At 42.2% G+C, this 24953-nt stretch overlaps 1 protein-coding gene across 1 annotated transcript in view; it reads left to right on the plus strand.

The window, feature by feature from the left end:
• The window catches only part of RMND5A (required for meiotic nuclear division 5 homolog A), a gene marked incomplete in the record, with an annotated part of 255383 nt that overhangs the window by 49791 nt on the left and 180639 nt on the right, over positions 1-24953 (plus strand). The window contains 2 exon segments of the mRNA XM_053704282.1: positions 4723-4865; positions 7132-7266. Of these exon segments, the coding sequence (XP_053560257.1) occupies positions 4723-4865; positions 7132-7266 (278 nt within the window).

Consider the following 24953-nt stretch of genomic DNA (forward strand, 5'->3'; position numbering starts at 1 on the left):
TATTGCTAGGGGAGGTATTAGCGGCTCTGAATGATTGTAACACGGTTGCAATTCCAGAGAAAATGTGTAGGCTGGATAAATATTTTGCGGTACCGACGTGTACTGACGTTTTTCCTATTCCTAAAAGGCTTACAGAAATTATTAACAAGGAGTGGGATAGACCTGGTGTGCCCTTTTCTCCCCCTCCTATATTTAGAAAAATGTTTCCAATAGACGCCACCACACGGGACTTATGGAAGACGGTCCCTAAGGTGGAAGGAGCAGTTTCTACTCTGGCTAAACGCACCACTATCCCGGTGGAGGATAGCTGTGCTTTTTCAGATCCAATGGATAAAAAGTTAGAGGGTTACCTTAAGAAAATGTTTGTTCAACAAGGTTTTATATTACAACCCCTTGCATGCATTGCGCCTGTCACGGCTGCGGCGGCATTCTGGTTTGAGTCTCTGGAAGAGACCATTAACTCAGTTACATTGGATGAGATTACAGACAAGCTTAGAGTACTTAAGCTAGCCAATTCATTTATTTCCGATGCCGTAGTACATTTAATTAAACTTACGGCTAAGAATTCAGGATTCGCCATTCAGGCGCGCAGAGCGCTGTGGCTTAAATCTTGGTCAGCCGATGTGACATCTAAATCTAAATTTCTTAACATACCTTTCAAAGGGCAGACATTGTTCGGGCCCGGTTTGAAAGAAATTATCGCTGACATTACTGGAGGTAAGGGTCATGCCCTGCCTCAAGACAGAGCCAAACCAAGGGCTAGACAGTCTAATTTTCGTGCCTTTCGTAACTTCAAGGCAGGAGCAGCATCAACTTCCTCAGCCCCAAAGCAGGAAGGAACTGTTGCTCGCTACAGACAGGGCTGGAAACCTAACCAGTCCTGGAACAAGGGCAAGCAGGCCAGAAAACCTGCTGCTGCTCCTAAGACAGCATGAAGTGAGGGCCCCCGATCCGGAAACGGATCTAGTGGGGGGCAGACTTTCGCTCTTCGCCCAGGCTTGGGCAAGAGATGTCCAGGATCCCTGGGCGTTGGAGATCATATCTCAGGGATACCTTCTGGACTTCAAAGCTTCTCCTCCAAAAGGGAGATTTCATCTTTCAAGGCTGTCAGCAAACCAGCTAAAGAGAGAAGCGTTTTTACACTGTGTACAAGACCTTTTACTAATGGGAGTGATCCATCCAGTTCCGCGGTCGGAACACGGACAAGGGTTTTACTCAAATCTGTTCGTGGTTCCCAAAAAAGAGGGAACCTTCAGACCAATTTTGGACTTAAAGATCCTAAACAAGTTCCTAAGAGTTCCATCGTTCAAAATGGAAACTATTCGGACAATCTTACCTATGATCCAAAGGGGTCAATATATGACCACAGTGGATTTAAAGGATGCCTACCTTCACATACCGATTCACAAGGATCATTATGGGTACCTAAGGTTTGCCTTCCTAGACAGGCATTACCAATTTGTTGCTCTTCCCTTCGGGTTAGCCACGGCTCCAAGAATCTTTACAAAGGTTCTGGGCTCTCTTCTGGCGGTACTAAGACCGCAAGGAATTTCGGTCGCTCCGTACCTAGACGACATTCTGATACAAGCGTCAAGTTTCCAGACTGCCAAGTCTCATACAGAGTTAGTTCTGGCATTTCTAAGGTCGCATGGGTGGAAGGTGAACGTAGAAAAGAGTTCTCTATTGCCACTCACAAGAGTTCCCTTCTTGGGGACTCTTATAGATTCTGTAGAAATGAAAATTTACCTGACAGAAGACAGGTTAACAAAACTTCTAAATGCTTGCCGTGTCCTTCATTCCATTCAACACCCGTCAGTGGCTCAATGCATGGAGGTAATCGGCTTAATGGTAGCGGCAATGGACATAGTACCTTTTGCACGCCTGCATCTCAGACCACTACAATTGTGCATGCTAAGTCAGTGGAATGGGGATTACTCAGATTTGTCCCCTATGCTGAATCTGGATCAAGAGACCAGAGATTCTCTTCTATGGTGGCTTTCTCGGCCACATCTGTCCAGGGGGATGCCCTTCAGCAGGCCAGACTGGACAATTGTAACAGACGCCAGCCTACTAGGTTGGGGCGCTGTCTGGAATTCCCTGAAGGCTCAGGGATCATGGTCTCAGGAGGAGAGTCTCCTTCCAATAAACATTCTGGAATTGAGAGCAGTTCTCAATGCTCTTCTGGCTTGGCCTCAGCTAGCAACTCTGAGGTTCATCAGGTTCCAGTCGGACAACATCACGACTGTGGCTTACATCAACCATCAGGGAGGGACAAGGAGTTCCCTAGCGATGATGGAAGTCTCAAAGATAATTCGCTGGGCAGAGTCTCACTCTTGCCACCTGTCAGCGATCCACATCCCAGGCGTGGAGAATTGTGAGGCGGATTTCCTAAGTCGCCAGACTTTTCATCCGGGGGAGTGGGAACTTCACCCGGAGCTTTTTGCACAACTGCTTCGGCGTTGGGGCAAACCAGATCTGGATCTCATGGCGTCTCGCCAGAACGCCAAGCTTCCTTGTTACGGATCAAGATCCAGGGATCCGGAAGCGGTTCTGATAGATGCTCTGACAGCACCCTGGGTCTTCAACATGGCTTATGTGTTTCCACCCTTCCCGATACTTCCTCGTCTGATTGCCAGGATCAAACAGGAGAGAGCATCGGTGATTCTAATAGCGCCTTCGTGGCCACGCAGGACCTGGTATGCAGATCTAGTGGACATGTCGTCCTGTCCACCATGGTCTCTGCCTCTGAGACAGGACCTTCTGGTTCAGGGTCCTTTCAAACATCCAAATCTAATTTCTCTGAGGCTGACTGCTTGGAGATTGAACGCTTGATTCTATCAAAGCGTGGATTCTCGGAGTCCGTGATTGATACCTTGATACAGGCTAGGAAACCTGTTACCAGGAAAATTTACCATAAAATATGGCGTAAATACTTACATTGGTGCGAATCCAAGAGTTACTCATGGAGTAAGGTCAGGATTCCTAGGATATTGTCTTTTCTACAAGAAGGCTTAGAAAAGGGTTTATCTGCTAGTTCGTTAAAGGGACAGATCTCAGCTCTGTCCATTCTTTTGCACAAGCGTCTGTCAGAAGTTCCAGACGTTCAGGCTTTTTGTCAGGCTTTGGCCAGGATTAAGCCTGTGTTTAAAACTGTTGCTCCGCCATGGAGCTTAAACTTAGTTCTTAACGTTTTGCAGGGTGTTCCGTTTGAACCCCTTCATTCCATTGATATCAAGCTGTTATCTTGGAAAGTTCTGTTTTTAATGGCTATTTCCTCGGCTCGAAGAGTCTCTGAGTTATCAGCCTTACATTGTGATTCCCCTTATCTGATTTTTCATTCAGACAAGGTAGTTCTGCGTACTAAACCTGGGTTCTTACCTAAGGTAGTCACTAACAAGAATATCAATCAAGAGATTGTTGTTCCTTCATTGTGCCCTAATCCTTCCTCAAAGAAGGAAAGACTTCTACACAATCTGGACGTTGTCCGGGCCCTGAAATTCTATTTACAGGCAACTAAAGATTTTCGACAAACTTCTTCCCTGTTTGTCGTTTATTCAGGACAGAGGAGAGGTCAAAAGGCTTCGGCTACCTCTCTCTCTTTTTGGCTTCGTAGCATAATACGTTTAGCCTATGAGACTGCTGGACAGCAGCCTCCTGAAAGAATTACAGCTCATTCTACCAGAGCTGTGGCTTCCACTTGGGCCTTTAAAAATGAGGCCTCTGTTGATTTGCAAGGCTGCAACTTGGTCTTCACTTCACACCTTTTCAAAATTTTAAAAATTTGACATTTTTGCTTCTTCGGAGGCTGTTTTTGGGAGAAAGGTTCTTCAGGCAGTGGTTCCTTCCGTGTAAAGGTCCTGCCTGTCCCTCCCGTCATCCGTGTACTTTTAGCTTTGGTATTGGTATCCCATAAGTAATGGATGACCCGTGGACTGACTACACTTAACAGGAGAAAACATAATTTATGCTTACCTGATAAATTCCTTTCTCCTGTAGTGTAGTCAGTCCACGGCCCGCCCTGTTTTTACGGCAGGTCTAAATTTTAAATTGAACTCCAGTCACCACTGCACCCTATAGTTTCTCCTTTCTCGTTTGGTTTTGGTCGAATGACTGGGTATGACGTAGAGGGGAGGAGCTATATAGCAGCTCTGCTTGGGTGATCCTCTTGCACTTCCTGTTAGGGAGGAGATATAATCCCATAAGTAATGGATGACCCGTGGACTGACTACACTACAGGAGAAAGGAATTTATCAGGTAAGCATAAATTATGTTTTTTTTAACAAAGGGGAACCCCGAGAAGCTTTTACATCCATTTGTGTTATGTCTGCACCAGCTGTGTGTAAATTTCAGTGAGAACACCAAAGTTTGTGAAAAGTTAACTGTTTTTTATTTTAGTTTTTTATCACATTTTGCAGCCAACGGTGGCATGAAATATACCAAAATGTACCCAGATCAATACTTTGGGTTGTCAACAACAAAAAAATATAGTTAGGGAAATTTAAAAAACAAAAAAAGGATCTTTCTGTTTAAATGGAGGTGTGTTGGGAAAAATGCTACAAATTATCTGGTCTTTTGGGCAAGTCTTGGTCTGAAATGCCCGTTGCCTAAAGGGGTTAAAATTGCAGTTTTTTTTCTGAATCATGTCTAGATTGTCCCTTTTAAACAGTAAAGTGTGTTTATTTTTTGAATTTTTATTTTTTGGTTGTCTGTTTAACCCACTAGATCAAGATGGCGAGTTGTCAGGAACTCTATCCCTTGTTCTGACTCAGTGCTGTAAGCGAATAAAAGACACTGTTCAAAAGCTGGCCTCTGATCATAAAGACATCCACAGTAGTGTGTCCAGAGTGGGGAAAGCCATTGATAAGGTACGTATGCTTTCTGCGTGTTGGCTTTTGCATAGTTTTATATATTTATTTAAAAGAGCACATGCTAAATGCTGTCTAATTTTATTTTATGAAAATGTGTGATTTGAAGGGATTATGGGACCAAGCTTCAAATGTAACTCCTTGCTGAATCCCTGTTGTATGCAGATGTCAAACAAACAACTTCACAAAGCTTTCTTACATTTTATTATTGTTTTTTTAGGTGGCCATGCAACGGAGTTGCAGGACAACCTATTGTTATTGCCACGATTATTATTATTATTTTTATTATTCCGCCACTTTTTCTGTTGCCCATAACTTTTGAACTGCTAAAGCAAAGCTCTTGAAATCAGGTATGCTGGTACAGCCTATTGCTCTGCTACATCTCATGCAATATTGAACTCATAGGTCATAAGGTTACGCAGCCATATTGCTTTTTGCGACAAATTTCGAGAAACGCTTAATCTTTATCTCTGGAACTGCTAATGTTACAACTTTGAAACTTGCTGTGCTCAGTGCTGCTATGAACTAGATTTGCCATTGCTCAACAGAAGTGCCGTGGTCACATGATGTAGCAGCCATCCTGCATTTTGCGAAAATCTTTAAACATCTTCTTCTCTTAAACCGCTTAGTGCAATAAAGCGCAGTTTTGCACATATGCTCCTTGCAAGGTCCTCTACCAAGTTTGTTAAAATTTTTCCATAATCAACATGGCTGCCTTGAGACATTAACCTTTTAATCACCATTTAATTGCGTAATTTTGCACTTTATACATTAGTTTTACAATATTTAACAATATTACAGTGTAATAGACACATGATTACACATAGTCATAACCCTTAAAGACAATATTGCAGTTAAAATTCGCATTGCGCAGTCGCCTTCATGAAATAAAACATTTGCAAATTTTCATGAAACTTCTGCAAATTGTAAAGTTCTATAGTGAGCATTAGTATGTACAATTTGAAAGCCATACAATGCATAGCTTGGCGGCCATTTTGTTTCTTATGCGCTGTTTTTAAAAACTATAAAAATCCTTTTCTCCCAAACCGCTTAAGGCACACACTTGAAATTTTGTTTACAGAGTTATCTTATGACTAACATTCAGATTTGGTCAAGAGAAGTTGATAGGTCATGTGGTTTGGCAGCCATTTTGAATTGTTCAAAAACGCTTAACGATATTTTTAAATTTAATAATAAAACAAATCGTTTTACAAAAATGATTTATTTTTGCCATGTTTATTCACATCTATGGTAACAATTATTGTGCATAATATGGAGGCTGTATATCATATGATCTGACAGCCAATTTGTTTTATGCGAATATTTCCAAAATCTATTTTCTCTGCAACTGCTTATGTTAGAACTGTGAAACTTGCTGTATAACCTTATATTGTGACCTAGAGTCTCAGTTGTTCATGTTGAAAGAATTGGTCACAAGCTGTGGCAGCCATATTGGTTTACGCGAACATTTTGAAAATGTGTTTTCTTTCCAACCACTTATGTTAAAGCTGTGAAATTTGCTGTATAACCATATATTGTCACCTAGAGTTACATCTGATCGTGATGAAAGTATTGGTCATATGGTGGGGCAGCCATATTGAAAAAAAAATTCAAAAATGTGTTTTCTTTCCAACTGCTAATGTTAGAATTGTAAAAACTTCTATAAAGCTTTATATTGTGACTTAGCTGCTCCTATGCCATTGCAATGTCGATGCGCATGGCCACCTCTATCGCTGCTTGCAGCTATATTTTATATTATTATTATTATTATTATTATTATTATTATCTTTTATTCCTCCCCCCCCCCCACATATAATTTGAATTGGGTCAGAAAAATGTACTTTAAGCCCAATCTGAAAGTTTAACTTGTGCAAGCAGTATTAGAGTTTTTTTTATTTTTTTTCTTCTCTCTTTCCACCTTACCACTTTGTTGAAATGCAGGAGCTAACAAGCCTACCCGCAGGCATTGGTTTATTGCTGAGGTTGACAAATTGATGCTGAATATTGAGACACCAGACACACTTTTATATAGGAGCCATGGAGTTAATTTACATTATTTAGAATATTTGAACAGGTTTGGCACCACAGGTACATTTTTAGGATTCATGGCTCTCCAGTTCATGTACGATAACCCAGCACTTGACAAATCCAATATGCCTTCATGTAAAATTCATTAACTGTCGTTTTTATGCAACGGATTTTTTTTCCTGGTTTATTAGATTTACATTTTTTTCCTGTGTGTTAAGCGATTGGTTTTGTTTTTCAGAATTTTGATGCAGACATAAGCAGTGTGGGGATTGATGGCTGCTGGCAAGCAGACAGCCAGAGGATCCTCAGTGAGGTGATGGTGGAGCACTTCTTCAGGCAGGGGATGCTGGACGTGGCTGAGGAACTCTGTCAGGTACACACGACAAAGGTTACTTATCATTCCCTTTCATTCTTTTTATTATGGTGAGGGATTTTTAAGGGGTGGGAATGTTAACATTTTCTTCAACGCTTTAAAACTATTCCATCGATTTGACCCATAACACTGAGCAGTGAAGCAGAGGGCTCTGCTCATTGGCAGAGCCTCTCCTGACAGCTTTTTAATAAAAACGGCAATCAGATGGGCCGTAATAATAAATCTACTTAAATGGGTGGGAGGATTAACTTTTCAGAAATGAGCCATGTACATGCTCTCGTCTGTATAGGTAGCCCTTTTTATCTGGGGTTCTGTTCCTGAAGGAACAGTTGCAAAAAAAACCTGTTTACAATGAGCCAATGTATGTAACGTAATTCAATGAGAAGCCAGTTCCCTCTCGTAACTGACCTAAATAACGTGTACAGAAATGTATACTGGGAATTGAATAACTCATTTATGTGATCAAATCTAAAACTGTTGGCTATTTAGGTTTGCAAACCTGTAAATATATTTTTTAAAAAGTCGCTGAAAGAGCTAAAAATGTTTAAATACTTTACAAATTCTCTAATTACTGAGTTCACTTTTAATACTCTTGTGCAATTTTATATAACTATATATTGCTGGTAATTTTAACATATAGTGTACAGTTATTTATCTCACGTTTTTGGGTGTATGCCAGTGCTATAACTTGTTGTTGTGAATAAGTGTAAAATAACCGCTGTAAAAAAAGGGGTACCGTAATAGTTTCAAAGCAATGACAAAAATGTTAAAATTCTACTTAAAGTGACATCAAATGTTCTGTATCAATCTTGTACTCAGGTAAATGACCCAAGAACTAATAGATTCCTGCATAGTGCTTTAAAGGGACAGTCTAGTAAAAATTAAAGGGACACTGAACCCAATTTTTTTCTTTTGTGATTCAGATAGAGCATGAAAATTTAAGCAACTTCCTAATTTACTCCTATTATCAAATTTTCTTCATTCTCTTGGTATCTTTATTTGAAATGCAAGAATGTAAATTTATATGCCGGCCCATTTTTGGTGAACATCCTGGGTTGTTCTTACTGATTGGTGGATAACTTCATCCACCAATAAAAAAGTGCTATCCAGAGTACTGAACCAAAAAAGCTTAGCTGCATTCTTTTTCAAATAAAGATAGCAAGAGAACAAAGAAAAATTGATAATAGGAGTAAATTAGAAAGTTGATTAAAATTGCATGCTCTATCTGAATCATAAAAAAAAAATTGTGTTCAGTGTCCCTTTAAACTTTCATGATTCAGATAGGGCATGCAATTTTAAACAACTTTCCAATTTACTTTTATCATCAAATTTGCTTTGTTATCTTGGTATTCTTTATTGAATGCTAAACCCCTTAGAATTTAAGCCTATGAGCCCAGCTGTTCGCAGATCACCTTCATAAGAGCTGACTACAACAGTGCAACTCTCGGCAGGGCCCTCTACCAACTTGATCCCTATAAATGTTACCTTGCATACCATGCCTATGTTTATAGCGCTGCAGAATCTGTTGGCGCTCTACAAATTACTGATAATAGCTAGGATCATATGCTTATTTCTCCAACATTGGTGTGTCCGGTCCACGGCGTCATCCTTACTTGTGGGAATATCTCTTCCCCAACAGGAAATGGCAAAGAGTCCCAGCAAAGCTGGCCATATAGTCCCTCCTAGGCTCCGCCCACCCCAGTCATTCTCTTTGCCGTTGCACAGGCAACATCTCCACGGAGATGGTTAAGAGTTTTTTGGTGTTTAAATGTAGTTTTTTATTCTTCTATCAAGTGTTTGTTATTTTAAAATAGTGCTGGTATGTACTATTTACTCTGAAACAGAAAAGGATGAAGATTTCTGTTTGTGAGAGGAAGATGATTTTGATGACAGTAACTAAAATCGATTGCTGTTTCCACATAGGACTGTTGAGATGAAGTAACTTCAGTTGGGGGAAACAGTTAGCAGACTTTTCTGCTTAAGGTATGACTAGCCATATTTCTAACAAGACTGTGTAATGCTGGAAGGCTGTCATTTCCCCTCATGGGGACCGGTAAGCCATTTTCTTAGTCAAGCAAACAGAATAAAGGGCTTAATATGGGCTATAAAACTGGTAGACACTTTTATGGGCTAAATCGATTGCTTTATTTGGGCATTTTATACATGTTTATGCTGATAATTCACATTTATAAACTTGGGGAACGTTTTTTAATGGTAGGCACTATGTTAGACACCTTTTCCAGTCAGGGAGGGCCTTCCCAGTTGTAGGCTGAGCCTCATTTTCGTGCCATTACTGCGCAGTTGTTTTTTGAGAGCAAGACATGCAGATGCATGTGTGAGGATCTGAAAGTAGCTGGAAAAGTTTCTGGAAGGCGTCACTTGGTATCGTATTCCCCTCTGGGCTTGGTTAGGTCACAGCAAAGGCTATAGCTGGGACTGTATAGGGGTTAAATTTGTAAACGGCTCCGGTTCCGTTATTTTAAGGGTTAAAGCTCTGGTGAAATTTTGGTAATTTTTTAACAATTCCTTCATACTTTTTCATATATTCAGTAATGAAGTGTGTTCTGTTTAAAATTTAAAGAGACAGTAAAGGTTTTGTTTTAAAACGTTTTTTGTGTTTTATTGACAAGTTTAAGCCTGTTTAACATGTCTGTGCCTTCGGATAAGCTATGTTCTATATGTATGAAAGCCAATGTGTCTCCCCATTTAAATTTGTGTGATAATTGTGCCATAGCGTCCAAACAAAGTAAGGACAGTACTGCCACAGATAATGAAATTGCCCAAGATGATTCCTCAGATGAGGGGAGTAAACATACTACATCATCTCCTACTGTGTCTACACCAGTTTTGCCCACACAGGAGGCCCCTAGTACATCTAGCGCGCCAATGCTTATTACCATGCAACAATTGACGGCTGTAATGGATAACTCCATAGCAAATATTTTATCCAAAATGCCTACATATCAGAGAAAGCGCGATTGCTCTGTTTTAAACACTGAAGATCAGGAGGGCGCTGATGATAATTGTTCTGTCATACCCTCACACCAATCTGAAGTGGCCATGAGCGAGGTTTTGTCAGATGGGGAAATTTCAGATTCAGGAAAAATTTCTCAACAAGCTGAACCTGATGTTGTGACATTTAAATTTAAATTAGAACATCTCCGCGCACTGCTTAAGGAGGTGTTATCTACTCTGGATGATTGTGACAACTTGGTCATTCCAGAGAAATTATGCAAGATGGACAAGTTCCTAGAGGTTCCGGTGCACCCAGACGCTTTTCCTATACCCAAGCGGGTGGCGGACATAGTAAATAAGGAGTGGGAAAAGCCCGGCATACCTTTTTGTTCCCCCCCTATATTTAAGAAATTATTTCCTATGGTCGACCCCAGAAAGGACTTATGGCAGACAGTCCCTAAGGTCGAGGGGGCAGTTTCTACTCTAAACAAGCGCACTACTATTCCTATCGAGGATAGTTGTGCTTTCAAAGATTCTATGGATAAAAAATTGGAGGGTTTGCTTAAAAAGATTTTTGTACAGCAAGGTTACCTTCTACAACCCATTTCGTGCATTGTTCCTGTCACTACAGCAGCGTGGTTCTGGTTCGAGGAACTAGAAAAGTCGCTCAGTAGAGAGACTCCATATGAGGAGGTTATGGACAGAGTTCACGCACTTAAGTTGGCTAACTCTTTTATTTTAGATGCCGCTTTGCAATTAGCTAGATTAGCGGCGAAAAATTCAGGGTTTGCAATCGTGGCGCGCAGAGCGCTTTGGCTAAAGTCTTGGTCAGCGGATGTGTCATCCAAGACAAAATTGCTTAACGTCCCTTTCAAAGGTAAAACTCTATTTGGACCAGAATTGAAAGAGATTATCTCAGACATCACTGGGGGAAAGGGCCACGCCCTTCCACAAGATAGGCCTTTCAAGGCCAAGAATAAGTCTAATTTTCGTTCCTTTCGCAATTTCAGGAACGGACCGGCCTCTAATTCTGCATCCTCTAAGCAAGAGGGTAATGCCTCACAACCCAAACCAGCCTGGAAACCGATTCAAGGCTGGAACAAGGGTAAGCAGGCCAAGAAGCCTGCTGCTGCTAACAAAACAGCATGAAGGAGTAGCCCCCGATCCGGGACCGGATCTAGTAGGGGGCAGACTCTCTCTCTTTGCTCAGGCTTGGGCAAGAGATGTTCAGGATCCCTGGGCACTAGAAATAGTTTCTCAGGGTTATCTTCTGGAATTCAGGGAACTACCCCCAAGGGGAAGGTTCCACATGTCTCACTTATCCTTAAACAAAATAAAGAGACAGGCGTTCTTACATTGTGTAGAAGACCTGTTAAAGATATTCCTATCCACAAAGAACATCATCAGTTTCCTAAGGTTCGCCTTTCTGGACAAACATTACCAGTTTGTGGCCCTCCCATTCGGGTTAGCCACTGCTCCAAGGATTTTCACAAGGGTACTAGGGTCCCTTCTAGCGGTTCTAAGACCGAGGGGCATTGCAGTAGTACCTTACTTGGACGACATTCTAATACAAGCGTCGTCCCTGTCAAAAGTAAAGGCTCATACAGACATCGTTCTGGCCTTTCTCAGATCACACGGATGGAAGGTGAACATAGAAAAAAGTTCTCTGTCTCCGTCGACAAGAGTTCCCTTCTTGGGAACAATAATAGATTCCTTAGAAATGAGGATTTTTCTGACAGAGGTCAGAAAGTCAAAACTTCTAAGCACTTGTCAAGTTCTTCATTCTGTTCCTCGTCCTTCCATAGCGCAGTGGATGGAAGTAGTAGGGTTGATGGTTGCAGCAATGGACATAGTTCCTTTTGCACGAATTCATCTAAGACCATTACAACTGTGCATGCTCAGACAGTGGAATGGGGACTATACAGACTTGTCTCCAGTGATTCAAGTAGATCAGAAGACCAGAGATTCACTCTGTTGGTGGCTGACCCTGTACCATCTATCCCAGGGAATGAGCATCCGCAGACCAGAGTGGGTCATTGTCACGACCGACGCCAGTCTAGTGGGCTGGGGCGCGGTCTGGGAATCCCTGAAAGCTCAGGGACTATGGTCTCGGGAAGAGTCTCTTCTCCCGATAAACATTCTGGAACTAAGAGTGATCTTCAATTCTCTCAGGGCTTGGCCTCAGCTAGCAAAGGCCAGATTCATAAGGTTCCAATCAGACAACATGACGACCGTTGCGTATATCAATCATCAGGGGGGAACAAGGAGTTCCCTGGCGATGAAAGAATTGACCAAAATAATTCAATGGGCGGAGGATCACTCCTGCCACCTATCTGCGATCCACATCCCAGGTGTGGAAAACTGGGAAGCGGATTATCTGAGTCGTCAGACATTCCATCCGGGGGAGTGGGAACTCCACCCGGAGATCTTTGCCCAACTAACTCAATTATGGGACATTCCAGACATGGATCTGATGGCGTCTCGTCAGAACTTCAAGGTTCCTTTCTACGGGTCCAGATCCAGGGATCCCAAGGCGACTCTAGTAGATGCACTAGTAGCGCCTTGGACCTTCAACCTAGCTTATGTATTTCCACCGTTTCCTCTCATTCCCAGGCTGGTAGCCAGGATCAAACAGGAGAGGGCCTCAGTGATCTTGATAGCTCCTGCGTGGCCACGCAGGACTTGGTATGCAGACCTGGTGAATATGTCATCGGTTCCACCATGGAAGCTACCTTTGAGACAGGACCTTCTTGTTCATTGTCCATTCGAACATCCATATCTGGTCTCCCTCCAGCTGACGGCTTGGAGATTGAACGCTTGATTCTATCAAAGCGTGGGTTTTCAGATTCTGTGATAGATACTCTGGTTCAGGCCAGAAAACCAGTAACTAGAAAGATTTACCATAAAATATGGAAAAGATATATCTGTTGGTGTGAATCCAAAGGATTCCCATGGAATAAGATAAAAATTCCTAAGATTCTATCCTTTCTACAAGAAGGTTTGGAGAAAGGATTATCTGCAAGTTCTCTAAAGGGACAGATCTCTGCTTTATCTGTCTTACTACACAAAAGACTGGCAGCTGTGCCAGATGTTCAAGCATTTGTTCAGGCTCTGGTTAGGATCAAGTCTGTTTACAGACCTTTGACTCCTCCCTGGAGTCTAAATCTAGTTCTTTCAGTTCTTCAAGGGGTTCCGTTTGAACCTTTACATTCCATAGATATTAAGTTACTATCTTGGAAAGTTTTGTTTTTGGTTGCTATTTCTTCTGCTAGAAGAGTTTCAGAGTTATCTGCTCTGCAGTGTTCTCCTCCTTATCTGGTGTTCCATGCAGATAAGGTGGTTTTGCGTACTAAGCCTGGTTTTCTTCCAAAGGTTGTTTCTAACAAGAATATTAACCAGGAGATAGTTGTACCTTCTTTATGTCCGAATCCAGTTTCAAAGAAGGAACGTTTGTTACACAATTTGGACGTAGTCCGTGCTCTAAAATTCTATTTAGAGGCTACAAAAGATTTCAGACAAACATCTTCTTTGTTTGTTGTCTATTCTGGTAAAAGGAGAGGCCAAAAAGCGACTTCTACCTCTCTTTCCTTTTGGCTAAAAAGCATCATCCGATTGGCTTATGAGACTGCCGGACGGCAGCCTCCTGAAAGAATCACAGCTCACTCCACTAGGGCTGTGGCTTCCACATGGGCCTTCAAGAACGAGGCTTCTGTTGACCAGATATGTAAGGCAGCGACTTGGTCTTCACTGCACACTTTTGCCAAATTTTACAAATTTGATACTTTTGCTTCTTCGGAGGCTGCTTTTGGGAGAAAGGTTTTGCAAGCCGTGGTGCCTTCCGTTTAGGTAACCTGATTTGCTCCCTCCCTTCATCCGTGTCCTAAAGCTTTGGTATTGGTTCCCACAAGTAAGGATGACGCCGTGGACCGGACACACCAATGTTGGAGAAAACAGAATTTATGCTTACCTGATAAATTACTTTCTCCAACGGTGTGTCCGGTCCACGGCCCGCCCTGTTTTTTTTTTTTTTTTAATCAGGTCTGATGAATTATTTTCTCTAACTACAGTCACCACGGTACCATATGGTTTCTCCTATATTTCTCCAACATAGGTGTGTCCGGTCCACGGCGTCATCCTTACTTGTGGGATATTCTCCTCCCCAACAGGAAATGGCAAAGAGCCCAGCAAAGCTGGTCACATGATCCCTCCTAGGCTCCGCCTACCCCAGTCATTCTCTTTGCCGTTGTACAGGCAACATCTCCACGGAGATGGCTTAGAGTTTTTTAGTGTTTAACTGTAGTTTTTCATTATTCAATCAAGAGTTTGTTATTTTCAAATAGTGCTGGTACGTACTATTTACTCAGAAACAGAAAAGAGATGAAGAATTCTGTTTGTATGAGGAAAATGATTTTAGCAACCGTAACTAAAATCCATGGCTGTTCCACACAGGACTGTTGAGAGCATTAACTTCAGTTGGGGGAACAGTTTGCAGTCCTTTGCTGCTTGAGGTATGACACATTCTAACAAGACGATGTAATGCTGGAAGCTGTCATTTTCCCTATGGGATCCGGTAAGCCATGTTTATTACGATTGTAAATAAGGGCTTCACAAGGGCTTATTTAGACTGTAGACATTTTTTTGGGCTAAATCGATTGATATTAACACTTATTTAGCCTTGAGGAATCATTTATTCTGGGTATTTTGATATAATTATATCGGCAGGCACTGTTTTAGACACCTTATTCTTTAGGGGCTTTCCCAAAGCATAGGCAGAGTCTCATTTTCGCGCCGGTGTTGCGCACTTGTTTTTGAGAGGCATGGCATGCAGTCGCATGTGAGAGGAGCTCTGATACTGATAAAAGACTTCTGAAGGCATCATTTGGTATCGTATTCCCCTTGGGTTTGGTTGGGTCTCAGCAAAGCAGATACCAGGGACTGTAAAGGGGTTAAAGCTTAAAACGGCTCCGGTTCCGTTATTTTAAGGGTTAAAGCTTCCAAAATTGGTGTGCAATATTTTCAAGGCTTTAAGACACTGTGGTGAAAGTTTGGTGAATTTTGAACAATTCCTTCATGTTTTTTCGCAATTGCAGTAATAAAGTGTGTTCAGTTTAAAATTTAAAGTGACAGTAACGGTTTTATTTCAAAACGTTTTTTGTACTTTCTTATCAAGTTTATGCCTGTTTAACATGTCTGAACTACCAGATAGACTGTGTTCTGAATGTGGGGAAGCCAGAATTCCTATTCATTTAAATAAATGTGATTTATGTGATAATGACAATGATGCCCAAGATGATTCCTCAAGTGAGGGGAGTAAGCATGGTACTGCATCATTCCCTCCTTCGTCTACACGAGTCTTGCCCACTCAGGAGGCCCCTAGTACATCTAGCGCGCCAATACTCCTTACTATGCAACAATTAACGGCTGTAATGGATAATTCTGTCAAAAACATTTTAGCCAAAATGAACCCTTGTCAGCGTAAGCGTGGATGCTCTGTTTTAGTTACTGAAGAGCATGACGACGCTGATATTAATATCTCTGAAGGGCCCCTAACCCAATCTGAGGGAGCCAGGGAGGTTTTGTCTGAGGGAGAAATTACTGATTTAGGGAACATTTCTCAGCAGGCTGAATCTGATGTGATTACTTTTAAATTTAAATTGGAACATCTCCGCATTTTGCTTAAGGAGGTATTATCCACTCTGGATGATTGTGAAAATTTGGTCATCCCAGAGAAACTATGTAAAATGGACAAGTTCCTAGAGGTGCCGGGGCTCCCAGAAGCTTTTCCTATACCCAAGCGGGTGGCGGACATTGTTAATAAAGAATGGGAAAGGCCCGGTATTCCTTTCGTCCCTCCCCCCATATTTAAAAAATTGTTTCCTATGGTCGACCCCAGAAAGGACTTATGGCAGTCAGTCCCCAAGGTCGAGGGAGCGGTTTCTACTTTAAACAAACGCACCACTATTCCCATAGAGGATAGTTGTGCTTTCAAAGATCCTATGGATAAAAAATTAGAAGGTTTGCTTAAAAAGATGTTTGTTCAGCAGGGTTACCTTCTACAACCCATTTCATGCATTGTCCCTGTCACTACAGCCGCATATTTCTGGTTTGATGAACTGATTAAGGTGCTCGATAGTGACTCTCCTCCTTATGAGGAGATTATGGACAGAGTCAATGCTCTCAAATTGGCTAATTCTTTCACTCTAGACGCCTCTTTGCAATTGGCTAAGTTAGCGGCTAAGAATTCTGGGTTTGCTATTGTGGCGCGCAGAGCGCTTTGGTTGAAATCTTGGTCGGCTGATGCGTCTTCCAAGAACAAGCTACTAAACATTCCTTTCAAGGGGAAAACGCTGTTTGGTCCTGACTTGAAAGAGATTATCTCTGATATCACTGGGGGTAAGGGCCATGCCCTTCCTCAGGATCGGCCTTTCAAGGCAAAAAATAGACCTAATTTTCGTCCCTTTCGTAAAAACGGACCAGCCCAAGGTGCTACGTCCTCTAAGCAAGAGGGTAATACTTCTCAGGCCAAGCCAGCTTGGAGACCAATGCAAGGCTGGAACAAGGGAAAGCAGGCAAAGAAACCTGCCACTGCTACCAAGACAGCATGAAATATCGGCCCCCGATCCGGGACCGGATCTGGTGGGGGGCAGACTCTCTCTCTTCGCTCAGGCTTGGGCAAGAGATGTTCTGGATCCTTGGGCGCTAGAAATAGTCTCCCAGGGTTATCTTCTGGAATTCAAGGGACTTCCCCCAAGGGGAAGGTTCCACAGGTCTCAGTTGTCTTCAGACCACATAAAAAGACAGGCGTTCTTACATTGTGTAGAAGACCTGTTAAAAATGGGAGTGATTCATCCTGTTCCATTGAGAGAACAAGGGATGGGGTTCTACTCCAATCTGTTCATAGTTCCCAAAAAAGAGGGAACGTTCAGACCAATCCTAGATCTCAAGATCTTAAACAAATTTCTCAAGGTCCCATCTTTCAAGATGGAAACCATTCGAACTATCCTTCCTTCCATCCAGGAAGGTCAATTCATGACCACGGTGGATTTAAAGGATGCGTATCTACATATTCCTATCCACAAGGAACATCATCGGTTCCTAAGGTTTGCATTCCTGGACAAACATTACCAGTTCGTGGCGCTTCCTTTCGGATTAGCCACTGCTCCAAGGATTTTCACAAAGGTACTAGGGTCCCTTCTAGCTGTGCTAAGACCAAGGGGCATTGCAGTTGTACCTTACCTGGACGACATTCTGATTCAAGCGTCGTCCCTCCCTCGAGCAAAGGCTCACACGGACATCGTCCTGGCCTTTCTCAGATCGCACGGCTGGAAAGTGAACGTGGAAAAGAGTTCTCTATCCCCGTCAACAAGGGTTCCCTTCTTGGGAACAATTATAGACTCCTCAGAAATGAGGATTTTTCTAACAGAGGCCAGAAAGACAAAGCTTCTGGACTCTTGTCGAATACTTCATTCCGTTCCTCTTCCTTCCGTAGCTCAGTGCATGGAAGTGATCGGGTTGATGGTAGCGACAATGGACATAGTTCCTTTTGCGCGCATTCATCTAAGACCATTACAACTGTGCATGCTCAGTCAGTGGAATGGGGACTATACAGACTTGTCTCCAAAGATACAAGTAAATCAGAGGACCAGAGACTCTCTCCGTTGGTGGCTGTCCCTGGACAACCTGTCACGAGGGATGACATTCCACAGACCAGAGTGGGTCATTGTCACGACCGACGCCAGTCTGATGGGCTGGGGCGCGGTCTGGGGATCCCTGAAAGCTCAGGGTCTTTGGTCTCGGGAAGAATCTCTTCTACCGATAAATATTCTGGAACTGAGAGCGATATTCAATGCTCTCAAGGCTTGGCCTCAGCTAGCAAGGACCAAGTTCATACGGTTTCAATCAGACAACATGACGACTGTTGCGTACATCAACCATCAGGGGGGAACAAGGAGTTCCCTAGCGATGGAAGAAGTGACCAAGATTATTCTATGGGCGGAGTCTCACTCCTGCCACCTGTCTGCTATCCACATCCCGGGAGTGGAAAATTGGGAAGCGGATTTTCTGAGTCGTCAGACATTGCATCCGGGGGAGTGGGAACTCCATCCGGAAATCTTTGCCCAAGTCACTCAACTTTGGGGCATTCCAGACATGGATCTGATGGCCTCTCGTCAGAACTTCAAAGTTCCTTGCTACGGGTCCAGATCCAGGGATCCCAAGGCGGCTCTAGTGGATGCACTAGTAGCACCTTGGACCTTCAAACTAGCTTATGTGTTCCCGCCGTTTCCTCTCATCCCCAGGCTGGTAGCCAGGATCAATCAGGAGAGGGCGTCGGTGATCTTGATAGCTCCTGCGTGGCCACGCAGGACTTGGTATGCAGATCTGGTGAATATGTCATCGGCTCCACCTTGGAAGCTACCTTTGAGACGAGACCTTCTTGTTCAGGGTCCGTTCGAACATCCGAATCTGGTTTCACTCCAGCTGACTGCTTGGAGATTGAACGCTTGATTTTATCGAAGCGAGGTTTCTCAGATTCTGTTATCGATACTCTTGTTCAGGCCAGAAAGCCTGTAACTAGAAAGATTTACCACAAAATTTGGAAAAAATATATCTGTTGGTGTGAATCTAAAGGATTCCCTTGGGACAAGGTTAAGATTCCTAGGATTCTATCCTTCCTTCAAGAAGGATTGGAAAAGGGATTATCGGCAAGTTCCCTGAAGGGACAGATTTCTGCCTTGTCGGTGTTACTTCACAAAAAACTGGCAGCTGTGCCAGATGTTCAAGCCTTTGTTCAGGCTCTGGTTAGAATCAAGCCTGTTTACAAACCTTTGACTCCTCCTTGGAGTCTCAATCTAGTTCTTTCAGTTCTTCAGGGGGTTCCGTTTGAACCCTTACATTCCGTTGATATTAAGTTATTATCTTGGAAAGTTTTGTTTTTAGTTGCAATTTCTTCTGCTAGAAGAGTTTCAGAATTATCTGCTCTGCAGTGTTCTCCTCCTTATCTGGTGTTCCATGCAGATAAGGTGGTTTTACGTACTAAGCCTGGTTTTCTTCCAAAAGTTGTTTCTAACAAAAACATTAACCAGGAGATTATCGTACCTTCTCTGTGTCCGAAACCAGTTTCAAAGAAGGAACGCTTGTTGCACAATTTGGATGTTGTTCGCGCTCTAAAATTCTATTTAGATGCTACAAAGGATTTTAGACAAACATCTTCCCTGTTTGTTGTTTATTCAGGTAAAAGGAGAGGTCAAAAAGCAACTTCTACCTCTCTCTCTTTTTGGATTAAAAGCATCATCAGATTGGCTTACGAGACTGCCGGACGGCAGCCTCCCGAAAGAATCACGGCTCATTCCACTAGGGCTGTGGCTTCCACATGGGCCTTCAAGAACGAGGCTTCTGTTGATCAGATATGTAGGGCAGCGACTTGGTCTTCACTGCACACTTTTACCAAATTTTACAAGTTTGATACTTTTGCTTCTTCTGAGGCTATTTTTGGGAGAAAGGTTTTGCAAGCCGTGGTGCCTTCCATTTAGGTGACCTGATTTGCTCCCTCCCTTCATCCGTGTCCTAAAGCTTTGGTATTGGTTCCCACAAGTAAGGATGACGCCGTGGACCGGACACACCTATGTTGGAGAAAACAGAATTTATGTTTACCTGATAAATTTCTTTCTCCAACGGTGTGTCCGGTCCACGGCCCGCCCTGGTTTTTTAATCAGGTCTGATAATTTATTTTCTTTAACTACAGTCACCACGGTACCATATGGTTTCTCCTATGCTATTATTCCTCCTTAACGTCGGTCGAATGACTGGGGTAGGCGGAGCCTAGGAGGGATCATGTGACCAGCTTTGCTGGGCTCTTTGCCATTTCCTGTTGGGGAGGAGAATATCCCACAAGTAAGGATGACGCCGTGGACCGGACACACCGTTGGAGAAAGAAATTTATCAGGTAAACATAAATTCTGTTTTTTCCTCCTGTCCGTCGGTCGAATGACTGGGGTGGGCGGAGCCTAGGAGGGACTATATGGCCAGCTTTGCTGGGATTCTTTGCCATTTCCTGTTGGGGAAGAGATAGTCCCACAAGTAAGGATGACGCCGTGAACCGGACACACCGTTGGAGAAAGTAATTTATCAGGTAAGCATAAATTCTGTTTTCGCAGTGCATTTTGACAGTTTTGCACACAGTTACACACTGCTAGTTCATATGTGTCATATCTATTCTACTCACTCCCGTGGAGTTATTTGAGTCAGCACGGACTGGCTAAAATGCAAGTCAGTCAAAAGAACTAAAATAAAGGGACAGTCTGCAGATGCTTAGATACAAGGTAATCAGAGGTAATAAGTACATTAATATAACTGTGTTGGTTATGCAAAACTGGGGAATGGGTAATAAAGGAATTATCTATCTTTTTAAACAATCTAAATTCTGGAGTAGACTGTCCCTTTTTAAGACTATTGCTTTACCTATTTTACTCTGTATGAGTTCCTGATGACACATACTCTTCTCTCTCTCCTTACTTTTTTTTTTTTTAAACACAAAAACCTGATTTCAATAGAACTTTCTAAAAACCATGTAAAGTGATAAGGCTGTGTGAGTGCTGAACGATACGATTTGTTTATATTATCTGAACAAGTCTACTTGGCACATTAATCTAGACATACCATGTATAGAAAGCCCAATGCTTTTAAGACAAAAATCAAATCATAAAAAATAAAACGAAATAAAGGGTATAAACATTTAGAGTGTGTGTGTTTGTTTGTGTATAAATATTAGCTAAATATGGCCGCCAGTAGCAGCATTTAGCTCTTTGTCAATCCAGATATTTGTGTTGCTCTTTTATAAGACGAAATCCGGCACCAAAAAGAGCTGAATGCTGCTGCCGGTGGACATATTCAGTGTTTGTTCTAACATGAATAACACAAATGCACACGTCTAATATATAAATGCTACTGTACAAAAATTTTAGGCAGGTGTGAAAGAATTCTCTAAGGTTAGATGCTTTTTAAAAATAGAAATGTTAAAGGGACAGTCTACTCCCAGAATTTTTATTGTTCAAAAAGATAATCCCTTTTTTATTACCCATTCCTCAGTTTTGCATAAACCAACACTGTTATATTAATACAAGGTAATCAGAGTTAAAAAGTGTATCTAAGCCTCTGCCGACTGCCTCCTTATTTCAGTTATTTTGACAGACTTGCATTTTAGCCAATTGGTGATGACTCATAAATAACTCCACTGGAGTGAGCACAATGTTATGTATATGGACCACATATACTAGCACTGTCTAGCTGTGAAAAACTGTTGGAATGCACTGAGATAAAAGGTGGCCTTTAAAGGGCTTAGAAATTGGCCTATGAGCCTACCTAGGTTCAGCTTTCAACATAGAATACCAAGAGAACAAAGCAAATTTGATGATAAAAGTAAATTGGAAAGTTGTTTACAATTGTTTGCCCTCTCTGAACCATGAAAGTTTTTAATTTTAACTAGACTGTCCCTTTAAGTTTATTTTGATCAATTAACAAAATGCAAAGTGAGTGTTTTCAATGTTCCCATAGTTCATTGAACTCTTGAGCAGTGTAAACCTACTTTACTGGCATTCTTTAATCACCAATTTCTTATACTTTATACAATTTTAATTCCTTTTTAAATATAAATATATGTAGCGTGAATATATAATTATATTCACAAAAGTGTTTAAAATGTTAATTCTCTTCTGCATTCAGATAAGTTTTAACAGTCCTTATATTAAGTACTGAGACACACTTGTTACGCCATGTTATAAAGGAATTAAAGCACCGCTTTGTGCTACAAGCGATACAGCGCTGAGACCACTGTTTTGTGCATATTTTGTTATATATTTGTATGTATATGTGTACAGATCTGTATGCAATATTTGTAGCTATTTCTCCTACATTGGTGTGTCCGGTCCACGGCTTCATCCTTACTTGTGGGATATTCTCATTCCCTACAGGAAATGGCAAAGAGAGCACACAGCAAAAGCTGTCCATATAGCCCCCCCCTCTGGCTCCGCCCCCCAGTCATTCTCTTTGCCGCTCTGAACAAGTAGCATCTCCACGGGGATGGTAAAGAGTATGTGGTGTTAGTTGTAGTTTTATTTCTTCTATCAAGAGTTTATTTTAAAATAGTGCCGGTTTGTACTATTTACTCAACAGAAAGTGATGAAGATTTCTGTTAAAAGAGGAGTATGATTTTAGCACCAGTAACTAAAATCCATTGCTGTTCCCACGCAGGACTGTTGAAACCAGAGAACTTCAGTTGGGGGGAACAGTTTGCAGACTTATCTGCTTCAGGTATGACCAGTCTCTTTTCTAACAAGACCTAGTAATGCTTATGGGATCGGTAAGCCATTTTCTTAGACTCAGTAATAGAATTAAGGCTTATAAATTGGGCTCTATGCTGGTTGACACTTTTGTGGGCTAAATCGATTTATTTTTATCATATTTATGACATTTGGAGTGTTTTGCAAACTTTAAAACACTTTTGGGAACGTTTATTTGCGCCTGGCAGTTGTTTAGACGCCTAATCTAGTCAGAAAGGCCCCTTCACTCTGGTATGCAGAGGGAGGAGGCCTCATTTTCGCGCCTCAGATGCGCAGTTACTTCTATAGGCAGTGCATGCAGCTTCACATGAGAGGGTCCTCCGGCTTAAAAAAGGACTCAGAAAGGCTTATTTCAGTGGTGAATAACCCCTAAGGAAGGTAAAGTCTGTGGCAGGGACTGTAGTGTGTTTTAACCGGTAAATTGGGATATTAGCACCGGTTTGCTCATTTAAGGGTTTAGAGACTTGAAATTTGGTGTGCAATACTTTCAAAGCATTAAGACACTGGGGTATAAATTTCATAAAGATCGGATATTTCTTTGATAGTTTTTCGATCATTCAGAAATAAAGTGTGCTCTTTTTATTATTTAAAGAGACAGTAACGGTTTTGTTTAAAATTGTTTTTATTGCATTAAAAACCTGCCTAAGTCTGTCTAACATGTCTGTACCTTCAGATAGCATATGTTCTGTGTGTATGGAAGCCAAGGTGGTTCCCCCATTAAATGTATGTGCAAATTGTGCCATGGCGTCCAAACAAAGTAAGGACAGTACTGTCACATTTAATAAGGTTGCCCAAGATGATTCTTCAAATGAAGGTAGTGGGGATAGTTCATCATCCCCTCCTCCTGTGTCAACACCAGTTTTGCCCGCGCAGGCGATACCTAGTACATCTAGCGCGCCAATGCTTGTTACTATGCAGCAATTAACAGCAGTAATGGATAATTCTATAGCAGCTCTTTTATCCAAACTGCCAGCATTTCCCAGAAAGCGTGATTGCTCAGTTTTAAATACAGAGGATGAGCAAGTTGGCGCTGACGATAATTTATCTGTTATACCCTCACTTCAATCTGAGTTGGCAGTGAGGGAGGGTCTGTCTGAGGGAGAAATTTCTGATTCAGGAAAAATTACTCAGCAGGCAGAACCTGATATTGTGGCATTTAAATTTAAGCTAGAACATCTCCGCGCCCTGCTTAAGGAGGTGCTATCTACACTTGATGATTGTGATTCTTTGGTGATTCCAGAGAAGTTGTGCAAAATGGACAAATTCCTAGAGGTCCCAGTGCACGCTGATGCTTTTCCGATACCCAAGAGGGTGGCGGATATAGTGACTAAGGAGTGGGAGAAGCCAGGTGTACCTTTTGTTCCACCTCCTATATTCAAGAAAAAGTTCCCCATTGTTGACCCCAGTAGGGACGCATGGCAAACGGTCCCTAAGGTAGAGGGGGCAGTTCCAACGTTAGCTAAGCGCACAACTATTCCTATAGAGGACAGTTGCGCTTTCATAGATCCTATGGATAAAAAATTGGAAGGATTGCTTAAAAAGATTTTTGTTCAGCAAGGTTTCCTTCTTCAACCAATTTCGTGCATTATTCCTGTCACCACGGCGGCGTCTTTTTGGTTCGAGGAACTAGAAAATTCGCTCCAAAAGGAGACTCCATATGATGAAGTCATGGACAGAATTCACGCACTAAAGTTGGCTAATTCCTTTATTTTGGATGCCGCTTTTCAATTGGCAAAATTAGTGGCGAAAAATTCAGGTTTTGCAATAGTGGCGCGCAGGGCGCTTTGGCTAAAATCTTGGTCGGCGGATGTGTCGTCCAAAACAAAATTGCTTAATATTCCTTTCAAAGGTAAGACCCTTTTCGGGCCAGAATTGAAGGAGATTATTTCAGACATAACTGGGGGAAAGGGCAAGGCCCTCCCACAGGATAGGCCTTTCAAGGCTAAGAACAAATTTCGTTCATTTCGCAATTTCAGGAATGGACCGGCTCCTAACTCTGCAGCCTCTAGACAAGAGGGTAACGCTTCCCAGCCTAAACCAGCATGGAAACCATTGCAAGGCTGGAACAAAGGTAAACAGGCCAAGAAGCCTGCTGCTGCTACCAAGACAGCATGAAGGGGTAGCCCCCGATCCGGGACCGGATCTAGTAGGGGGCAGACTTTCTCTCTTTGCTCAGGCTTGGGCAAGAGATGTTCCGGATCCCTGGGCACTAGAAATAGTCTCTCAGGGGTATCTTCTAGAGTTCAAGGAACTTCCTCCAAGGGGACGGTTCCACATGTCTCGCTTATCTTCAGACCAGATAAAGAGACAGGCATTCTTACATTGCGTAGAAGACCTATTAAAGATGGGAGTGATGCACCCAATTCCAACAGCGGAACAAGGTCTGGGTTTTTACTC

Source organism: Bombina bombina, chromosome 2 (assembly GCF_027579735.1).
Source record: "Bombina bombina isolate aBomBom1 chromosome 2, aBomBom1.pri, whole genome shotgun sequence".
NCBI lineage: Eukaryota > Metazoa > Chordata > Amphibia > Anura > Bombinatoridae > Bombina > Bombina bombina.